The 15,006-nt window shown below is 53.9% G+C and overlaps 3 protein-coding genes across 4 annotated transcripts in view; 2 read left to right on the forward strand and 1 right to left on the reverse strand.

Annotated features, from left to right (window-relative positions):
* Window positions 1-904: 904 nt before the first annotated feature.
* Window positions 905-6,452, forward strand: IQCD (IQ motif containing D). The gene is made up of 4 exons (XM_004379123.1): window positions 905-1,636; window positions 2,947-3,180; window positions 4,658-4,729; window positions 6,117-6,452. Exons 1-4 carry the CDS (start codon window positions 905-907, stop codon window positions 6,450-6,452), a joined length of 1,374 nt encoding a protein of 457 aa, XP_004379180.1.
* Window positions 6,453-8,003: 1,551 nt separating this feature from the next.
* RITA1 (RBPJ interacting and tubulin associated 1) lies at window positions 8,004-10,937 on the reverse strand. Its single transcript, XM_004379056.2, has 4 exons — window positions 10,761-10,937; window positions 10,256-10,389; window positions 9,463-9,813; window positions 8,004-9,173 (listed from the first exon to the last, which is right to left on the reverse strand). Exons 3-4 carry the CDS (start codon window positions 9,762-9,764, stop codon window positions 8,666-8,668), a joined length of 810 nt encoding a protein of 269 aa, XP_004379113.1. The 5' UTR covers window positions 9,765-9,813; window positions 10,256-10,389; window positions 10,761-10,937; the 3' UTR covers window positions 8,004-8,665.
* Window positions 10,938-11,229: 292 nt separating this feature from the next.
* The window catches only part of DDX54 (DEAD-box helicase 54), a 19,159-nt gene continuing 15,382 nt past the window's right edge, over window positions 11,230-15,006 (forward strand). For both annotated transcript variants that reach the window (XM_023733781.1, XM_023733782.1), the window contains exons 1-2: window positions 11,230-11,403; window positions 14,517-14,646. In XM_023733781.1, coding sequence (XP_023589549.1) covers window positions 11,230-11,403; window positions 14,517-14,646 — 304 coding nt within the window. The remainder of the gene's footprint in view (window positions 11,404-14,516; window positions 14,647-15,006) is intronic.

Genomic DNA, 15,006 nt, shown 5'->3' on the forward strand with positions numbered 1-15,006 from the left:
TAGTCCTGTTTGCCCTTAGATCTATCTCTCACTCCTCCCCTGCTCTGCTGTGTCTCAGGTTGCTGATCCTTGCAGGCTGTTGTTTCCCAGGCCTCCTGGTCAGTTGGCTTCCCATTGGGTTTGGCCAATGGGAGGCACTGGTTTTGGCTTGGAGGGCGGGAGAAAGGGAGAAACCGGGGTCTCTCTCCCCTGTCTGCTTTGAGCTGTGTTCCCGGCAGTGACTGCATCTCCTCTGCAGTTCCAGCTCCTCCTGGACAGGAAACGGCTGTGGTTCCAGTGTCCCCTGGGTGACCCTGTTTCACCAGCTCACCACCTCCTCCTTCTGTGGCTGGCTTGGCCTCTCAACTCCTCCATCACCTGTGTAACCAGTTCCTTGTGGTTAAATAGAGTTTAAATGCTGTATTTAAATCCTGAGAGCAGCAGCTGCTTTCCTGGTTGGTCCCTGAGACTTAGTCCTCAACACTTAGTCCTCCTGCCCTTGAGGCACTAACTCAGTCACAAAGCGGAAAAACCGCTTCTAGCTCAAGGTTCTGTGCAAAAGCTCCAGAGCTCCTAAGATGCATTCTCGTGACAACAATTTATGGCCGCTGTGGCCATACTGGCACAGTGGTTAAGTGTTTGGCTGCTAACCAAAAGGTTGGCAGTTTGAACCCACCAGCCACTCCTTGGAAACCCTGTGGGGCAGTTCTACTCTGTCCTATAGGGTCACTATGAGTGGGAATCAATGGCAACAGATCAGTCGATCGGTGGCCATACTAGCCATACAGATGCCTCAGGACTCTACTAACAGCTCACTCTGTCCTTTCTTCAGGGTTGCCAGAGAGAATAAAAGCGGGAGACCCACACAGGTTACCGAAGTCTCAATCTCCCAGGGCATTCCAAGGCAAAGAAGGCTGCTCACAGAATGGCTTTGGACATTGTCTCCGTGGCCCCCCTCTACCAAGGCCCTGACATCAACAGAATAAGGCTGATGACAACAGAGGCATCCAAAACGCCAGCCTCCCCACTCAAATCCTTGGTCCCATCTAAGACCAAACTCACCACCATCGAGACCAAGAGGATCATGTCCGTCCTGGATGAGGCCATCTGCAAGGTGGAGTTGGTGACCCTGCTGTCAGACGTGGTAGCCAATCAAGCAGCTCTGGAGGGGACGCTGGGGGAGGACATCATGAGGGCAGTGAGCGACCATGGAGACCTCTGCAAGAGCCTCCTGGACAGTGTCAACGACCTGAATGACCAGGAAAGGCAGGTGCAGGAGTTGGAAGACATGGAGGATGAGAGGGGGCTCAGAGACCTGCTCCTCCTCATGGAGGAGCAGAAACACAGCCTCCCACCACTGATGCGGCAGATCAAAGACTCCACCAAGAACATCCTGCGGCTCTTGCTCAATAACCCCCAGGCTGCCAGGCTCCTGCAGATGCAGACGCTGGGCCGAAGTGCAGAAGCCCAAAGTTTTATCGACAGCCTGGTAGAACTCCGTGGTTTCCTGTTTGAGAAGCTACTCACTAGCCCCATGGAGGTCAGGGACCAGACCCTGTTCATACAGGATATCAGTAGGCGGAACAGGAGGAACCAAGAAAGCGTGGAAGCTCTTGAAAATGAATTGGCAAAAAGCCTTAAGAACAGGGATGCCGAGGTATCGCCTCACAGTATCTACTGGGTTATGGGAAGAGCCACAGTGAGTAGCAGAAATCTTTTGGTGGTTAGGTTTTTCCTCAACAATTTAAATGTTGTTGTTGTTAAGTCGAGTCAATTTTTTCGACAGAGTAGAACTGCCCCATAGAGTTTTCTATGTTGTAATCTTTACAGAAACAAATTGCTAGGTCTCTGTCTCCTGCTGGGTGGGTTCGAGCCACCAACCTTTCAGTTATCAGCTGAATGCTGAACCATTGTGTCACCTGGATTCATAGTGATTTAAATAGCTTTTTCATCCATTTCCTTCACAGATATTGTTTTGAGCACTTACTAGGTGCCAAAAAACCCATTGCCATCGAGTTAATTCCAGCTCATAGCGACCCTATAGGACAGAGTAGAACTGCCCCATAGGGTTTCCAAGGAACAGTGGATTTGAACTGCCGACCTTTTGGTTAGCAGCTGAGCTCTTAACCACTGTACCACCAGGGCTCCCACTAGGTGCCTGGCCTTGTAAATAAGCCCCACGTTGTCCCAGCCTCATGGAGTTCACAGTCGAATAGGGAAGGTAGGTATTAAAGAACTGATTTTGTTACAGTTGTGAGAAATACAATGAAGGGTAAGTGCAGGGTGCTATAAGGGAGTGTCACAGGAGAACAGAACTTAGACCGAAAGGACCAGGGACAATGAAGCCAAGATGTGAAGCAAAAGAGGGAATGGACCAGCCTGGGTATAGATGGAGATACTAACGTTTTCTGATAAGCATTTCTGGAGCTTGTTTACAAAACAGCTCCATCCCCACCCCCCATTCCTGTTGTAGAACAGAGGGAGGACAAGGGACAAGCCAGGGGCTGACCTCAAGGGAGAGCCTGGTCTGCAGGGTGTGTTCCTCTTCTGCCTCAGTGTCTCTCTCTGCCAGCTGGGCACCCCTGCTGGGCTCCAGGTGGCAGAAGGCTTCTGTGCTGATCCAGACCTGTCCAATGGCCTCGTTCGGCCTGCCTGTGCCCCTCACTCATGTCAGGAAACAGAGGTGGTGGGCAAGACCGTGGGCGCTGCCCAGACAGACCTGCCTGGCTTCAAACCCTGGCTCAGCTACGCAACCCCAGCCAGACGACGCGCCATCCTTGAGCCTCAGTTTCCTCATCTGTAAGGCAGGCTGTCCCTGTCTGCCATGGAGGGTTTGCAGGGAGGGTTGCATGAGGTAATGACGCAAGTGGTGTGCTGGGCCCTGAGTGAGCGCGCACTAATAGCCGAGCTCCTGGGACCATCATCATCCTGTAGGGATTAACGGAGCCCCTGCTCTTTCTGGCCCAGGTGGAGAAGGAGAACTTTGTGATCCAAGAGCTGAAGAACCACCTGCACCAGGTGCTCAAGTTCTCGGAGAACAGCCTCCTTCGCACCAAGCAGGAGGCCGAGAAGCAGCAGAAGGCAGACTTCAGGGCCTCACAGGCCAGGATGGCCAAGATCCAGCAGGAGATCCTGATGCTGCGCATGCAGTACCACAACCTGGTCACGGAGAACCGGGAGCAGGAGCAGGCCCTGAGGAAGGTGCCCCGGATGGAGGGGAGAGCGGGACAAGGGGCCATGGGGACGGGAGGGGCAGGACTGTTCCATCACTCCCGGAGGTCCAGCAGTGTCGGGCTGTGCCAGCTGCTTGGGAAGCACCGGAAGGCCAGCAAGGAGGGTGCAGCAGACAGGCCTGGGGACTGGGGACAGGGAAACCTGGGTCCTTGTCCCAGCATTGCTGCATACCAACTAGAATGCTGCAAGCCAGTTAGAACACCTGTCTTGCACACGACTGTATCCCCAGCACCCAAACAGTGGCTCGAAGAAATAATTGTGGCATGAATGAATACCTGTGGAAAACTGAGGCTGAAGCAGACTTTCTAGAAGGCTTAATCTGATTGAGCTCAGGATCTCTGAAAGTCTCTGACACTTATTGAGCACTTATTATGTTCCAGAAACCATGCTAAGTTTTGTGAGTCTCATTCCGTCCTTTTAACAGTCCTCAGGGTGACTACCTTTATCTTACTCTTCATCTTACAGATGGCAGAACAGGCTCAGAGAGGTGAGGGAACTTGCTGGTAAAGGGTGGAGCAGGGATTCAAACGTAGGTCTCTCTGGCTCCAAAGCCAGAATGATCCCTTTGAGAAGGTCAAGGCCCAGGGGCATACTGCAGGGGTGTGCTCTGAAGGTGAGCATCTCAGATGGAAAACAGGAAGCCTGGGAGAATGAACTTCTTCAACACATTGTGAGCACCTACTGTGTGCACAGAACGCTGGTTTATAATGTCTGGTTCTGCCAGTGCTGTCCTTTTTCTTCTTTGGAAAATAGAGGTGACTATTCCTGACTCCCTCATTCTTCGCAGAATACCATGAAAATAAATTTCACTTCAAGGACTGGAGCTCCTAGGGAGGCACTCGAAACTCAAGACGTTATTGTCTGGGCAGGAGCACAGAGTCTCCCTGGCTTTGGGGAACTCTTGGCCTCCCAGGTCTTGAACAGCTGGGGGTAGGGGGCAGACTGAGAGCCACAAATTCAGCGGCTCCCAAAGCCTGGGGCTTAGAGCTAAATCCAGCCCCGTGGCCCTCACTGCCCAGCCGGGTGACCTTGGGCAAGCAGCTTCTCCTCTTCAAGCCTCAGTTCTCCCATCTGTAACTTGGGGATAATCACAGGGCCTATCTCTTAGATGGTCGTGGTGAGCCATGGGGGCAATAACAAAAACAGCTGTTGTTTGCTGAGCATTGTTCTGTGCCAGGCACCAGAGCCCTTGATGCTCTTGGGCATGGAGGCCTGAGAGAATGTTCTGTAGTCAGACTGCTGGCTTCAAATCCATGACTTACACGCCTGAACCTCAGTTTCCTCATCTGTGTGACACAGACAATAGAACTGACCTTTTTGTGAGGATTCAATACAGCGAGACATGTAGCGCTCCCACCGTGGGGCCCCGTGCAAAAGTTCCCAGAGCTGCCTGTTGTTAACATTGCTGCGTCCAACAATGACTATGTGATGTCTTTCTTTTTAGAAGAAATATAAAGTGGAGACGGAAATAGAGAACTGGATCCAGAAGTACGATACGGAGATGAGTGAAAAGCAGGTATTTGGCACTGAATTTGGCTCTTTCAAGACCCTCTAGGCACGAGAGGGGAAATCCCAGGATGGGCCGTGGTTTGTGCCAGGTTCTGAGCCCCCAAGAGGCCCTGCCCTGGAATGGGGCCTGCAGCAGGCTCCTTCCCCGCCCCCACCCCCCCCCTTTGCTCATGGGTTTGTCCAACCTAGGGCAGAGGGGCCAGGTGGGCAAGGAAGAAGCCAGAAGCCCTGAGCCACTAGGAAGAGAAGCGCCTAGGCTCAGCTTAATGATCTTGGCTCCATCTAGTGCCCATACCCCATACTCCTCTGCTTCTCAGCTCGGCCAGCCCCCCACAGCCGGGCACACCCCAGCTGACTCAGGCGTGAGGTCCTCTACCATGGCACTCAGCCATACAGCAGGTTCTCACTGAGCCCCTGAGATGTGGCAGGTGCTAGGGCTGTAGCAGTGAAGACAGGAAGGTGTCACTTAGCTATGTGACCTTAAGGGACTCGACCTTCCTGAGCCCACTCCTGCATCTGATCAACAGAGGCAATGACACCCCTCTCGGCGCCATGGTGGGGATTAAATGACACACTGTTGTCACAGGTGCTTGTACCCAGCACAGGGTCTGGCCTGGAGGAAGTGCTCAGAGAGAGGCAGCCTATGAACCTGGGTACTCCTGAGTCCCCAGGGACAAGAAGGCCCAGGAGCACTGGAAACAGCATCAGCTTCTGAGTGCCCGAAGCCAGGAGTGCTATTCAGAGAGGGCGAGCTAGGGCCTTGCTGTGCCTGACTGTGCGGGCCGAGGGAGGGGAGACTTTGGAGACGGGTGCTGGAGGGACCCTGTCTACTCAGCTCTATGTTCTCTGGAAGGGTTTCACTTATGGTAGGTGCTCAGTAATCCTTAGCTGAAGGAAGGAAGGAGAGAAGGAGGGGAAGGAAAGAAGGAGGGGAGGGAGGAAAGGAGGAAGGAAGGAAGGACAGGAGATAGATGTAAATTACAGCAGGAAGAGGCTGCAGTTAGACCTAAGGAAGAACTCTGGGACTCGGTCACCTGAGGAGATTCTAGAAATCCCCCTCTGGGTGTCTTTGTGGCAGCAGCCTCCCTCTCTTGTATCCCCACTGTGTGTCCAGCATCATGTCTAGTACATGGCATCCATCATGTCCTTTAACCCTCAAAACAGCACCCAGATTGGGAAGCCCCTCAAATCGTGGCGGAGTTGGATTTGAAACTCAGTTGCCCAACTCACAAGCCCATGATTTTCTTTCCCATTCCTGAAAGTGTTTCTGTTGGGTCTTGGCTGGAGCTCGGGTGAACCCCATCACCTCTTAGTCTAGGTGGGTTGGGAAGGGTGAGGTGCGTTTGCAGGAGCGGGGGAGGCCAGCTCCCAGCCTGGTGACCTTGACCCCCCAGATGGAGTATGAGGAGCTGGAGGTCGTCCACAAGGAGGAGAAGGTGCAGCTGGACGAGCTGAGGCAGAAGCACGACGTGCTGGTGGAGGAGTTCTCCCAGATCCGCACGGAGCGGGAGGTCAACTCCAGGAAGAGGATGGAGGCTGAGGAGCAGCTGGTGCGCATGGTGCGGGCCGCCACGCTCATCCAGGCCATGTGGAAGGGCTACCTGGTCCGTTCCATGCTCAGGTCCAAGAAGAAGAAGCGGGCCAAGGGCAAAGCAAAGGATAAGGGCAAGGAGAAGCCCAAGGGCAAGGAGAAGCCCAAGGGCAAGGAGAAGGCCAAAGGCAAGAGATGAGCCCTCCCATCTGGGAGCCCACGCACCTCCCTCCCAGAGATCAACCAGGAAGTCCCTGGAATGGAGAGGCCTGTGCTTTATGGCTTTATATGATTATTTAAATTAAAAAGCATTTCAAACCACATTTTAAACCACAAATAAACCTCTTTACCAGAGCTGTGTGTGCATTTGTGGCCGCCAGATTTCCGTGAGGAGCGCGAAGCCGGGGTGGCCACTAGTCACTGTAGCCTCCGTGGGAAAGCAGACCTGCCCAGTACCAGACGCCATCATGGCTGCCGTGGCCATGTCATCAGCCCGGATGAGCGGCTAGGGGGCCGGGAGCGGGGGTATTATAGCTGTTGCAGGGGAGTACTCCAGGAGCAGGGCCTCGGGGTTTCACACTGCCCACACAGGGCCTGCTCTGGGATTATGAGCTTGCCGGAAACTTCTTCCCCCTCCAGGACAGGGAAAGCACAGCAGGAGTCCAGGGATCACAGCCTGCAGCCTGATCCTGCCTTTATTTGGGGCCCAGGTTGTTGAAATGTTTTTAAATTAGTTGCTGGCATTTAAAGAATCAGGGTCATCACACAGAGATCCGTTTTTCTGCCCTCTCTGGATAAATCTCATCACCTGGGCACCCCGGGCCTACATTCCCACAGGCAACCATTGTCTGTCTTCTAGAACTGAGCGACAGCCTCTCTGCAGCTGCCCCAGTCCCCACCACTCCTGACAGCCTCCCAGACATGAAAGCCTTGAGCCAGTTGTCCCTTATCTGGGCTGTTGTCTCCTTTAGTACAGGTGGGAGAAAGAGGAGTATTTCTAGCCTGCATCTATTAAAAACTACGGAGAGGGGAAAAAGACAAATGAGAGTTGGATGTTTCAAGGAAAACTGGAAGAGTGGGGCCCAATTCTCAGTGGAGGTTCTAGAACGTCTAAACGTTGTACATGTTTAAAATGCAAAGTATGTCTGTGCCCAAAGAATGCAGTTGGCCCACTCCCCTGGTGGCCCATCTGACCCCTGTAGGCATTTGCACGTGACCCTGCCCAACAGCGTCCACTGCCCTTTCCCCTCCCCAAGGCAGAGGTACAAAACCAATGATGCAGCCTCCATTAGGCTCCTTGGTGCTTCCTTGCGGGGAGATAGGGGCAAGGAGAGGCTGCAAACCCAGCCCCCACCCCCAGATCAACCAGGGCAAAACATTGGGGGTTGGGGGCAACTCCGTTTGAGCAAAGGCTTTTGTTATCTTTCCTAAGTGATCCCCTCCAGGGCTAAGCAGCTACAAGCAGCAGAGCCAGCGGGTATAGGCAGCGCCCTGGCATGGGGGTTAGGGGGTGGTCTCCCTCCTGAGATCCCCAGATGCACAGGTAACATTCTGTACACCTCCTCCTGGCTTAGGCAGTTTTCTGAAAAGGCGGGAAATGCATGCACATATATATGATTTCAAAACAAAGAACTAAAGTCCCTATTCCGTGCTCAGGAGGGACCAGATGACCTACCAGTCATTGGCATTAGCTGGAAAACAAGGACAGGAGGGATCCAGTGTTGCTGTGCCCCCCAACTCAAGTCACCCACCAGCCACCATGGTGATTTCTGCCCCATCCTCGCACTCCCTATTGAATTACTTAACTTCGTTATTTAAATCAACTCAGGTTGAACACTGGTCTTATCTTAAGAAGAGAACATCAGTAAGCATCATGATTCTGATATATTTAATACACACGAAAATACAGGAGTACTTGTTCCCCCGAGTACTACCCCAGAACCTCTTGCGTCCCCGTGTCCACTATGCCTGGGAGTCTCTGGGGTCTCCAGACTCGGCTGGAAATGACTCCTGAACTGGAAGCTCGGCTTGAAGTGGGGAAAGGAACTTTTGGTCCTGGCTGGCTATCATACCATTTAATCACAGTCGGCGGCAAGACGATGTTGTGGGCTTGGTGGGGGAGCGAGAGAGCCCCTCCCCTGGGGGCACCTTGGTTGGCACTGATACGGAGTGTGGCTAAGACAGGAGAGGCATCTCAAGGATGGCCTCCCAATCCACATCAAGAAGCAACAACAAACTGTCAGAATGAAGGGAGGCACTGCCCACCCGCTTTCTCCCCACCACCCCCTGGGTGCTTCTCCCATGCCTGGGAGACTCCAGTCTGGGGCCAGGGGCTAGCAGGCCCCTGTGGCAGGAGAAGCCGCGCCCTTCGCCATGACCCCACGGGCAAACTCAATGCCAGGACCAGGAACCTCATTTCCAAGGGGGCTTTGGTTTCTGCGGGGCCCCACCTCGTCGGGGGGTGGCTGGCACTGACACACTGATGGAGTGAGCCCTGGGGGTCAGCAGGGGGCTCCGGAAGGTCACCCCTGACAGGGGAGACTTGGGGTCCCGAGGCCCATTGGCATGGGCTGCACTGGTGGGCGGGCAAGCGGTGCTGGGGACACTAAGGTTGGTAAGGGACTGAGATCGTCCCCGCCATGGAGGGTCTGGAGCATCTAACCCATCTGAGGGCAGCTTCTGGGAGTCTGCCGCCACCCTGGGCTCTGTCTTGGAGGCATCGGCTGGGTGGACGGCTCGAAGCGGGGTCTCCCTGGGTCGGGGTGAGTGGCTGCCCCTGGGAGTAGCGGGGGGCGTCCAGAAGAGGGCACGGAGTTTCGCAGCATCGCCCTTCGCCATCCATGAGGCCTCCAAGCCAGTGCCCCCAGGCCGGGGGCCGAAGAGCGACTCGTCACAGTAAGATGGAGTGTGGCTGATCAATCTGGCAGAGGAAAGAGAAACAGTGAGCTGGGAGAGAAATGACCCCTAACACCTTAACACTCCCTCCTGCACCCACAACAGCAGAGGGGGTTGCCTGCAGATCCCAAGTCCCTGTCGCCCAGCCTGGCACCACAGCAAGGCCACAGCCCCTCAGGGACCCTGCTCCCCTGCATCCTGCTCCAATTCCCCAGCATGAGCCCCAGGCCTGGCCAATCAGGTTCCACAGCAGGGCTGTCACAGGAATGCAGATGACTATAGTGAGTACAGAGTGCAGCTCCCCACCCCGCTACCTGTATTTGTTCTTCTTCCTTGGTGTGAGGGTCGGGGTGCTGCCCCTGGGTGGGGTGCTCTCACAGCTCCCTTTGGCCCCTGAGGCCTGCGACGCTGCTGCGTTCATCCCCCTGGTTCTGTTGGCCTTCTCCACCCAAGGCGGGTCGAAGTCTGGTGGGGGGGGCCGGGTACCCGCAGGGCTGCCAAACAGAGTCTCATCCACATATGATGCCCTGGCCTTGAGCCGGTAGCCGCCCCGGCAGCGGCGCTGAAGGTGGAGGGTCTGCATCCTGCTGATGGCCAGCTCCACGGAGGTCCTCATGGCTTACACTGGGCATGCTCTTCCCACCAGGCCCTGCCTGCAGGGCTGCCTGTGAAAGACGATGGTACCAAGTCAACAGCAGTGCTGGTGAGGGAGACTGGTAGCTCCCAATCCCTCTGACTCCTCTGGCTGAGTCCCACAAGCAAAAGGGTATAATTCTCCCTCAACCAGTCCTCCTCAAGTGGGAGCTGTCAACCCCAGCAGCATTTTGGCAATCTGCTGGATGTCATAATGGTGGGGGGTGGACCACTACTGGCAAGTATTTAATGACTGAATAAACAAATGAATAGGATGGTTTGCCTGGATTCTGTGGGTGCTCAATAAATATTTATGCAATGACTAGGAAGATAAAAGAGAGATGGGGTTTGTGTCCATTTGAAACAAACTATGGCAGGAGAAGGAAACAGGCAGTCCCTACTGACATATCCTGTGTATGTTTAAAAAGGTGGGGCTAACGACAGCCAGTATTGACTGACTGACTGACCACTTACCTCCTTCCAAGTGGTTGATAAGCATCCTCTCATTTAATCCTCTCAACAGCCCTGTGAAGCAGCTTTAATTATGTCCATTTCACAGATGATAAAACGGAGGCCTCAAAAAGTGAAGTCACATGTGCAGGCCACACCTAGAAAGTGGTGGAAAGATTTCAATCTTTTATGAATTGAGAGAGGTCCCTCGGTGGTGCAAATGGTTTGCGCTTGACTACTAACGGGAAGGTTGGCTGTTCGAACCTACCCAGGATTCAAAAGAAAGGCCTGGAGATCTGCTTCCATAAAAATTACAACCAAGAAGACCCTGTAAAGCACTTTTACTCTAACAGTTTTACTCTGTAATTGTCATGAGACTGAATCCAACGAACCCGTTTGGGTTTTTTTTTTTGGTATGAATCGAGAGCCTCCGCACTTAACCACTCTACTATTGTGGGATCGCTCCCCAATTCTCCGCTGCTCCCTGGTTAATGCCCCAGCTCTCCACATTCCTGAGTTAGTCTCTTACCTGGGCATCTCGGCTGGCAGCGAGCCCCCAGCCCCCGTCTCGCGCGACCCCTCCCCACCAGGTCGCGAGGCAAGAGCACCCAGTGCGCACTATGCATCTGGGATCGCAGTTCGTTCGCTTCCGGGAATCCCGGAGCCCAGACCGCCCCCGCCCTCAGCGCGGAAGCACTCACCCACAGGCCCTAGCGACGTGCGCTCAGCGCGCGCATCCAACAACAACCACGGCGCAGTGGTGACGACACAGCCGGAACCATTTCTGCCCGGGGGGCGCCCCGTTCCTGACGTCCCCGGGACCTCCTAAAGCCAGGTGAGGGTCCTGTGGCCAGTCGGGAGCTTATGTACCAGCCTTCCCGGGGCTGCAGGTAGGGGCCGGGGTGCAGCTGGACGCACAGACCGAGCCCCCCTCCCTAGCCGAGCAGTTGGTGCGGCCCGCAGGCTCCGCCCCCTCTGTCTCCGCTCGCGAGGTACGCATGGCGGCCGGCACGCGCCCCGCGGCCGGATCCCGGTCCCGAGCGGCCATGGCCCAGTGGAGGAAGAAGAAGGGGCTCCGCAAGCGCCGTGGCGCGGCCTCCCAGGCTCGCGGCAGCGACTCGGAGGACGGGGAGTTTGAGATCCAGGCGGAAGATGACGCCCGGGCCCGGAAGGTGGGAGAGTGGGGCTGGGAAACGCGTCGGGGCACGTCTGCGATCTGGACGCTCGGGGCATCGCCGCCACGGCCTCAGTTTCCCCCGCTGGAAAGTGGGCACGGCTGAGGGTGGGGGTAGAGTCCGCTTGCCCGACGCCAGGTCGCAGGCCCGTCGGCCTGAGCACGTGTCTCGGGGCCTGTCAACTCCAGTCTGGAGGGTCCAGACGGCTGGAGACTCCCGGTACCGGGGGCCGGTGCGGTGTCTACCGGTATGCTGGCGGACTTCTGATAGCGCGCTCCTCATTGGCTACCTCCTGCCAAGGAGGCGAGTCCTAGCTTCCATTCGTCCAATGAAAAGTGCGGGTGAGGATCTGACTTTGTGAAATTGGGGGATTCTTGGGAGGTTGCTTTAGCGGGAGAGCTGAGAGAGTGCCGCCCCCAAAGCTCCGGAGAAACTAATGATAAATTAAACTTGGCACTTCTTGAGCGCTTACTACGTGCCGGGCCCCAGTGCTGAAAGATTTTTACATGCCGTATCATTCAGTCCTCACATCAACCCTGTGATCTAAGTACTGACACTCCCATTTTCCTGACGAGGAGACTGAGGCCTAGAGGGATTAAAGAACTTGACCAAGACCTCACAGCTTGTGAGTGTCATGTTGTTGTTTGCTATCCGCTCGATTCCGACTCATGCAGAGAGGGGGACTACACTCCTTCAGAGCAGGGGCCAGATGAGGCCTTGTTCCACCGTTTCCCACCGCAGCCTCATCAGGTGCCTGGCACACAGTAGGTGCTCTATAAATGTTTGTGGAGAAACTGCTAAAGGCACCGAACAGCACAGAGGGCAGAGATAGTAGTAAGCGCTAAAGAAGAGGAACCCACATAGTCGTTCAGACCCAGGGCTTTGTCGTGGCACAGCCCTCGTTCTATCTGCCCCAACCCTGTACTGGTTGTGGGACGTAGGTTGTTGTTGTTAGGTGCCGTTGAGTTGATTCCGATTCATAGTGACCCCATGTGACAAAGTAGAACTGCCCCATAGGGTTTCCTAGGCTGTCATCTTTACAGAAGCAGATCGTCAGGTCTTTTCTCCCTTGAAGCTGCTGGTGGGTAAGGCAGGTGTCTTAGTCATCTAGCGCTGCTATAACAGAAATACCACAAGTGGATGGCTTTAACAGAGAATTTTATTTCTTCACAGTAAAGTAGGCTGAAAGTCCAAATTCAGGGCGTCAGCTCCAGGGGAAGGCTTTCTCTCTCTGTCAGCCCTCTCATCAGTGTTCCCCCAGACTAGGAGCTTCTTCACGCAGTAATCCTGGATCCAAAGGACACGCTCTGCTCGTAGCACTGCTTTCTTGGTGGTATGAGGTCACCCTGTCTCTCTGCTCACTTCTCTCTTTTATATTTCAAGAGATTGCCTCAGGACACAATCCAATCTTGTAGATTGAGTCCTGCCTTACTAACACAACTGCCAAGCATCCTCATTAACATCATAGAGGCAGGATTTACAACACAGGAAAATCACACAATACCAGGAATCATGGCCCAGTCAAACTGATACACACATTTTTGGGGGGAGATAATTCAGTCCATGATCAGCTGAGCGCTTCACCATTGCGCCACCAGGGCTCCTTTTGTGGGACATTGGCAAAAGTGCTTAACCTCTCTGTGCCTCAGTTTCCACATCTGTAGAAGGCCGGTGATTGTATGTGCCTCAAAGACGGTCGAAAAGGTTAAATGACACATTCGTCCGTTTATGCCCTTGTTCGATGAATACTGCTAGGACACTTATGTTCTCGGCACTTTGTTTTTGTGTGCCTAGAGCAAGAAACCCAAACCAAATCCATTGCCGTCGAGTCGATTCTGACTCATAGGACCCTATAGGACAGAGTAGAACTGCCCCATAGGGTTTCCAAGGAGCGGCTGGTAGATTCAAACTACTAACCTTTTGGTTAGCAGCCAGACTCTTAACCACTGTACCACAAGGGCTCCTATCTAGAGCAGGGGTTGCAAATTTTTCCTACAAAGGGCCTGGTGGTAAATATTTCAGGCATGTGGGTCGTATGATGTCTACCTTCTTTGTTTGAATTTTTCAAATCCTTTAAAAAATGTAGAAACCATTCTCAGTCCATGGGCTGTATAAAACCGGCTGTGGCCTTGACCTAGAGAATCATAGTGGAAGGAACATAGCCCCTGAGGCCAGCATTCAAACCCCTGAACCCCACTTGGTGGCTGTATGACCTTGGGCAGGTCACTTCCCCTCTCTGGGCCTCTGTTTCCTTCTCTGTAAAATGGGCATAATAATAGTGCCCACCTCACAGCCCTCCCAGGGTTGTGGTGAGGATTAAGTGGGTTAATTTATATGACTGTTGAGAGCAGCACCTGACTTACAGTGTCCTATCAGTTTTAGCTTATTATTAATTAGTGCTCCATAAATGTTATTTCTGAGAGGAAAGGGAAAAGCCTTATAGTCTGCGAAGGCTCCGCAGAGGAGGCATCCACGTTGGATTTAGCTTAAAGGACAAGTGGGACCTGGACAGGCAAAGAGGAGGCCAGGGGAGAAAGAGGCCAGAGTTGGAGCAGGGTGATGAGTCAGAAAGGAGATTGGGGAGGCAGCCAGGATAGCTTGGAAGAGTCATACCTTATGCATAGTAGCTGTTTTGATTGACTCCTTACAGTTTTTAATTTCGAGAGCTCTGAATGACAGGCCAGGGTGACAATGATGATGATGATGATGATACCACCAGCTGTGTGCTGGGCCCTACTCTAAGCTTTCCACTTACCCATTTAATCTTCACAACAACCCTTTGAGGCAGATGCTCTTGTCATCCCCATTTTCCAGATGTGGAAACTGAGGCTCAGGGAGATTAAGTCACTTGCCTGAGGTCTCACAGCTGGTGAGTGACAGAGCTGTGATTTGAACCCAGGCAGTGTGTCTCCAGAGCCCACATTCTTCTGAACCTCTGGCTTGTCCTGGCCCTGTCACGGGAGAGACAGTCAGCAGAGAAGTCACGTGATCTGTGAGGAGAGTCGTTGGCTTGCATCGGGGAGAAACTGGCAACAGGACAGCCCCTTCTCCTGCCCCCAGTGGTCTCGTTGTGCCTAGAATGATGTTACCTCTCTGTTCTTCCCTCCCAGCTGGGCCCTGGCAGACCCCTGCCCACCTTCCCCACCTCGGAATGCACCTCGGATGTGGAGCCAGATACCCGGGAGATGGTGCGAGCGCAGAACAAGAAGAAGAAGAAATCGGGAGGCTTCCAGTCCATGGGTGGGTGAGCCAGGCATCCAGGGGCCTTATGGGAGCAGTGACAGGGGGTCATCATACCCTCTGCACTCGATTACTGATGTCTACTCTGGGCCCAGCACTGTGGTGAGTGGTCGGGAGGCCGAGGCAGCAGACATGGTCTCCAGGCATTCAGGGCCTGACACATAAGAGAACAATTAGAGCAGGACTCAGAAAAGGCAATGCTAGTGCAGGAGCGGGTAAAGACATTTGGAGACTGTCTTAGTTATCTAGTGCTGCTGTAACAGAAATACCACAAGTAGATGTTTTTGACAAAGAGAAGTTTATTTCCTTACAGTAAGGTAGGCTAAAAGTCCAAATTGAGGGTGTCAGCTCCAGGGGAAG

Source organism: Trichechus manatus, unplaced genomic scaffold (assembly GCF_000243295.1).
Source record: "Trichechus manatus latirostris isolate Lorelei unplaced genomic scaffold, TriManLat1.0 scaffold00061, whole genome shotgun sequence".
In the NCBI taxonomy this organism is placed as follows: domain Eukaryota; kingdom Metazoa; phylum Chordata; class Mammalia; order Sirenia; family Trichechidae; genus Trichechus; species Trichechus manatus.

Coding starts and splice junctions, on each gene's coding strand:
- IQCD (XM_004379123.1), top strand. CDS start 905: ATGGCTTTGGACATTGTCTCCGTGGCCCCCCTCTACCAAGGCCCTGAC. Junction 1,637..2,946: donor TTAAGAACAGGGATGCCGAG/GTATCGCCTCAC, acceptor TTTCTGGCCCAG/GTGGAGAAGGAGAACTTTGT. Junction 4,730..6,116: donor CGGAGATGAGTGAAAAGCAG/GTATTTGGCACT, acceptor TTGACCCCCCAG/ATGGAGTATGAGGAGCTGGA.
- RITA1 (XM_004379056.2), bottom strand. CDS start 9,764: ATGAGGACCTCCGTGGAGCTGGCCATCAGCAGGATGCAGACCCTCCAC. Junction 9,174..9,462: donor AGGAAGAAGAACAAATACAG/GTAGCGGGGTGG, acceptor TTCCTCTGCCAG/ATTGATCAGCCACACTCCAT.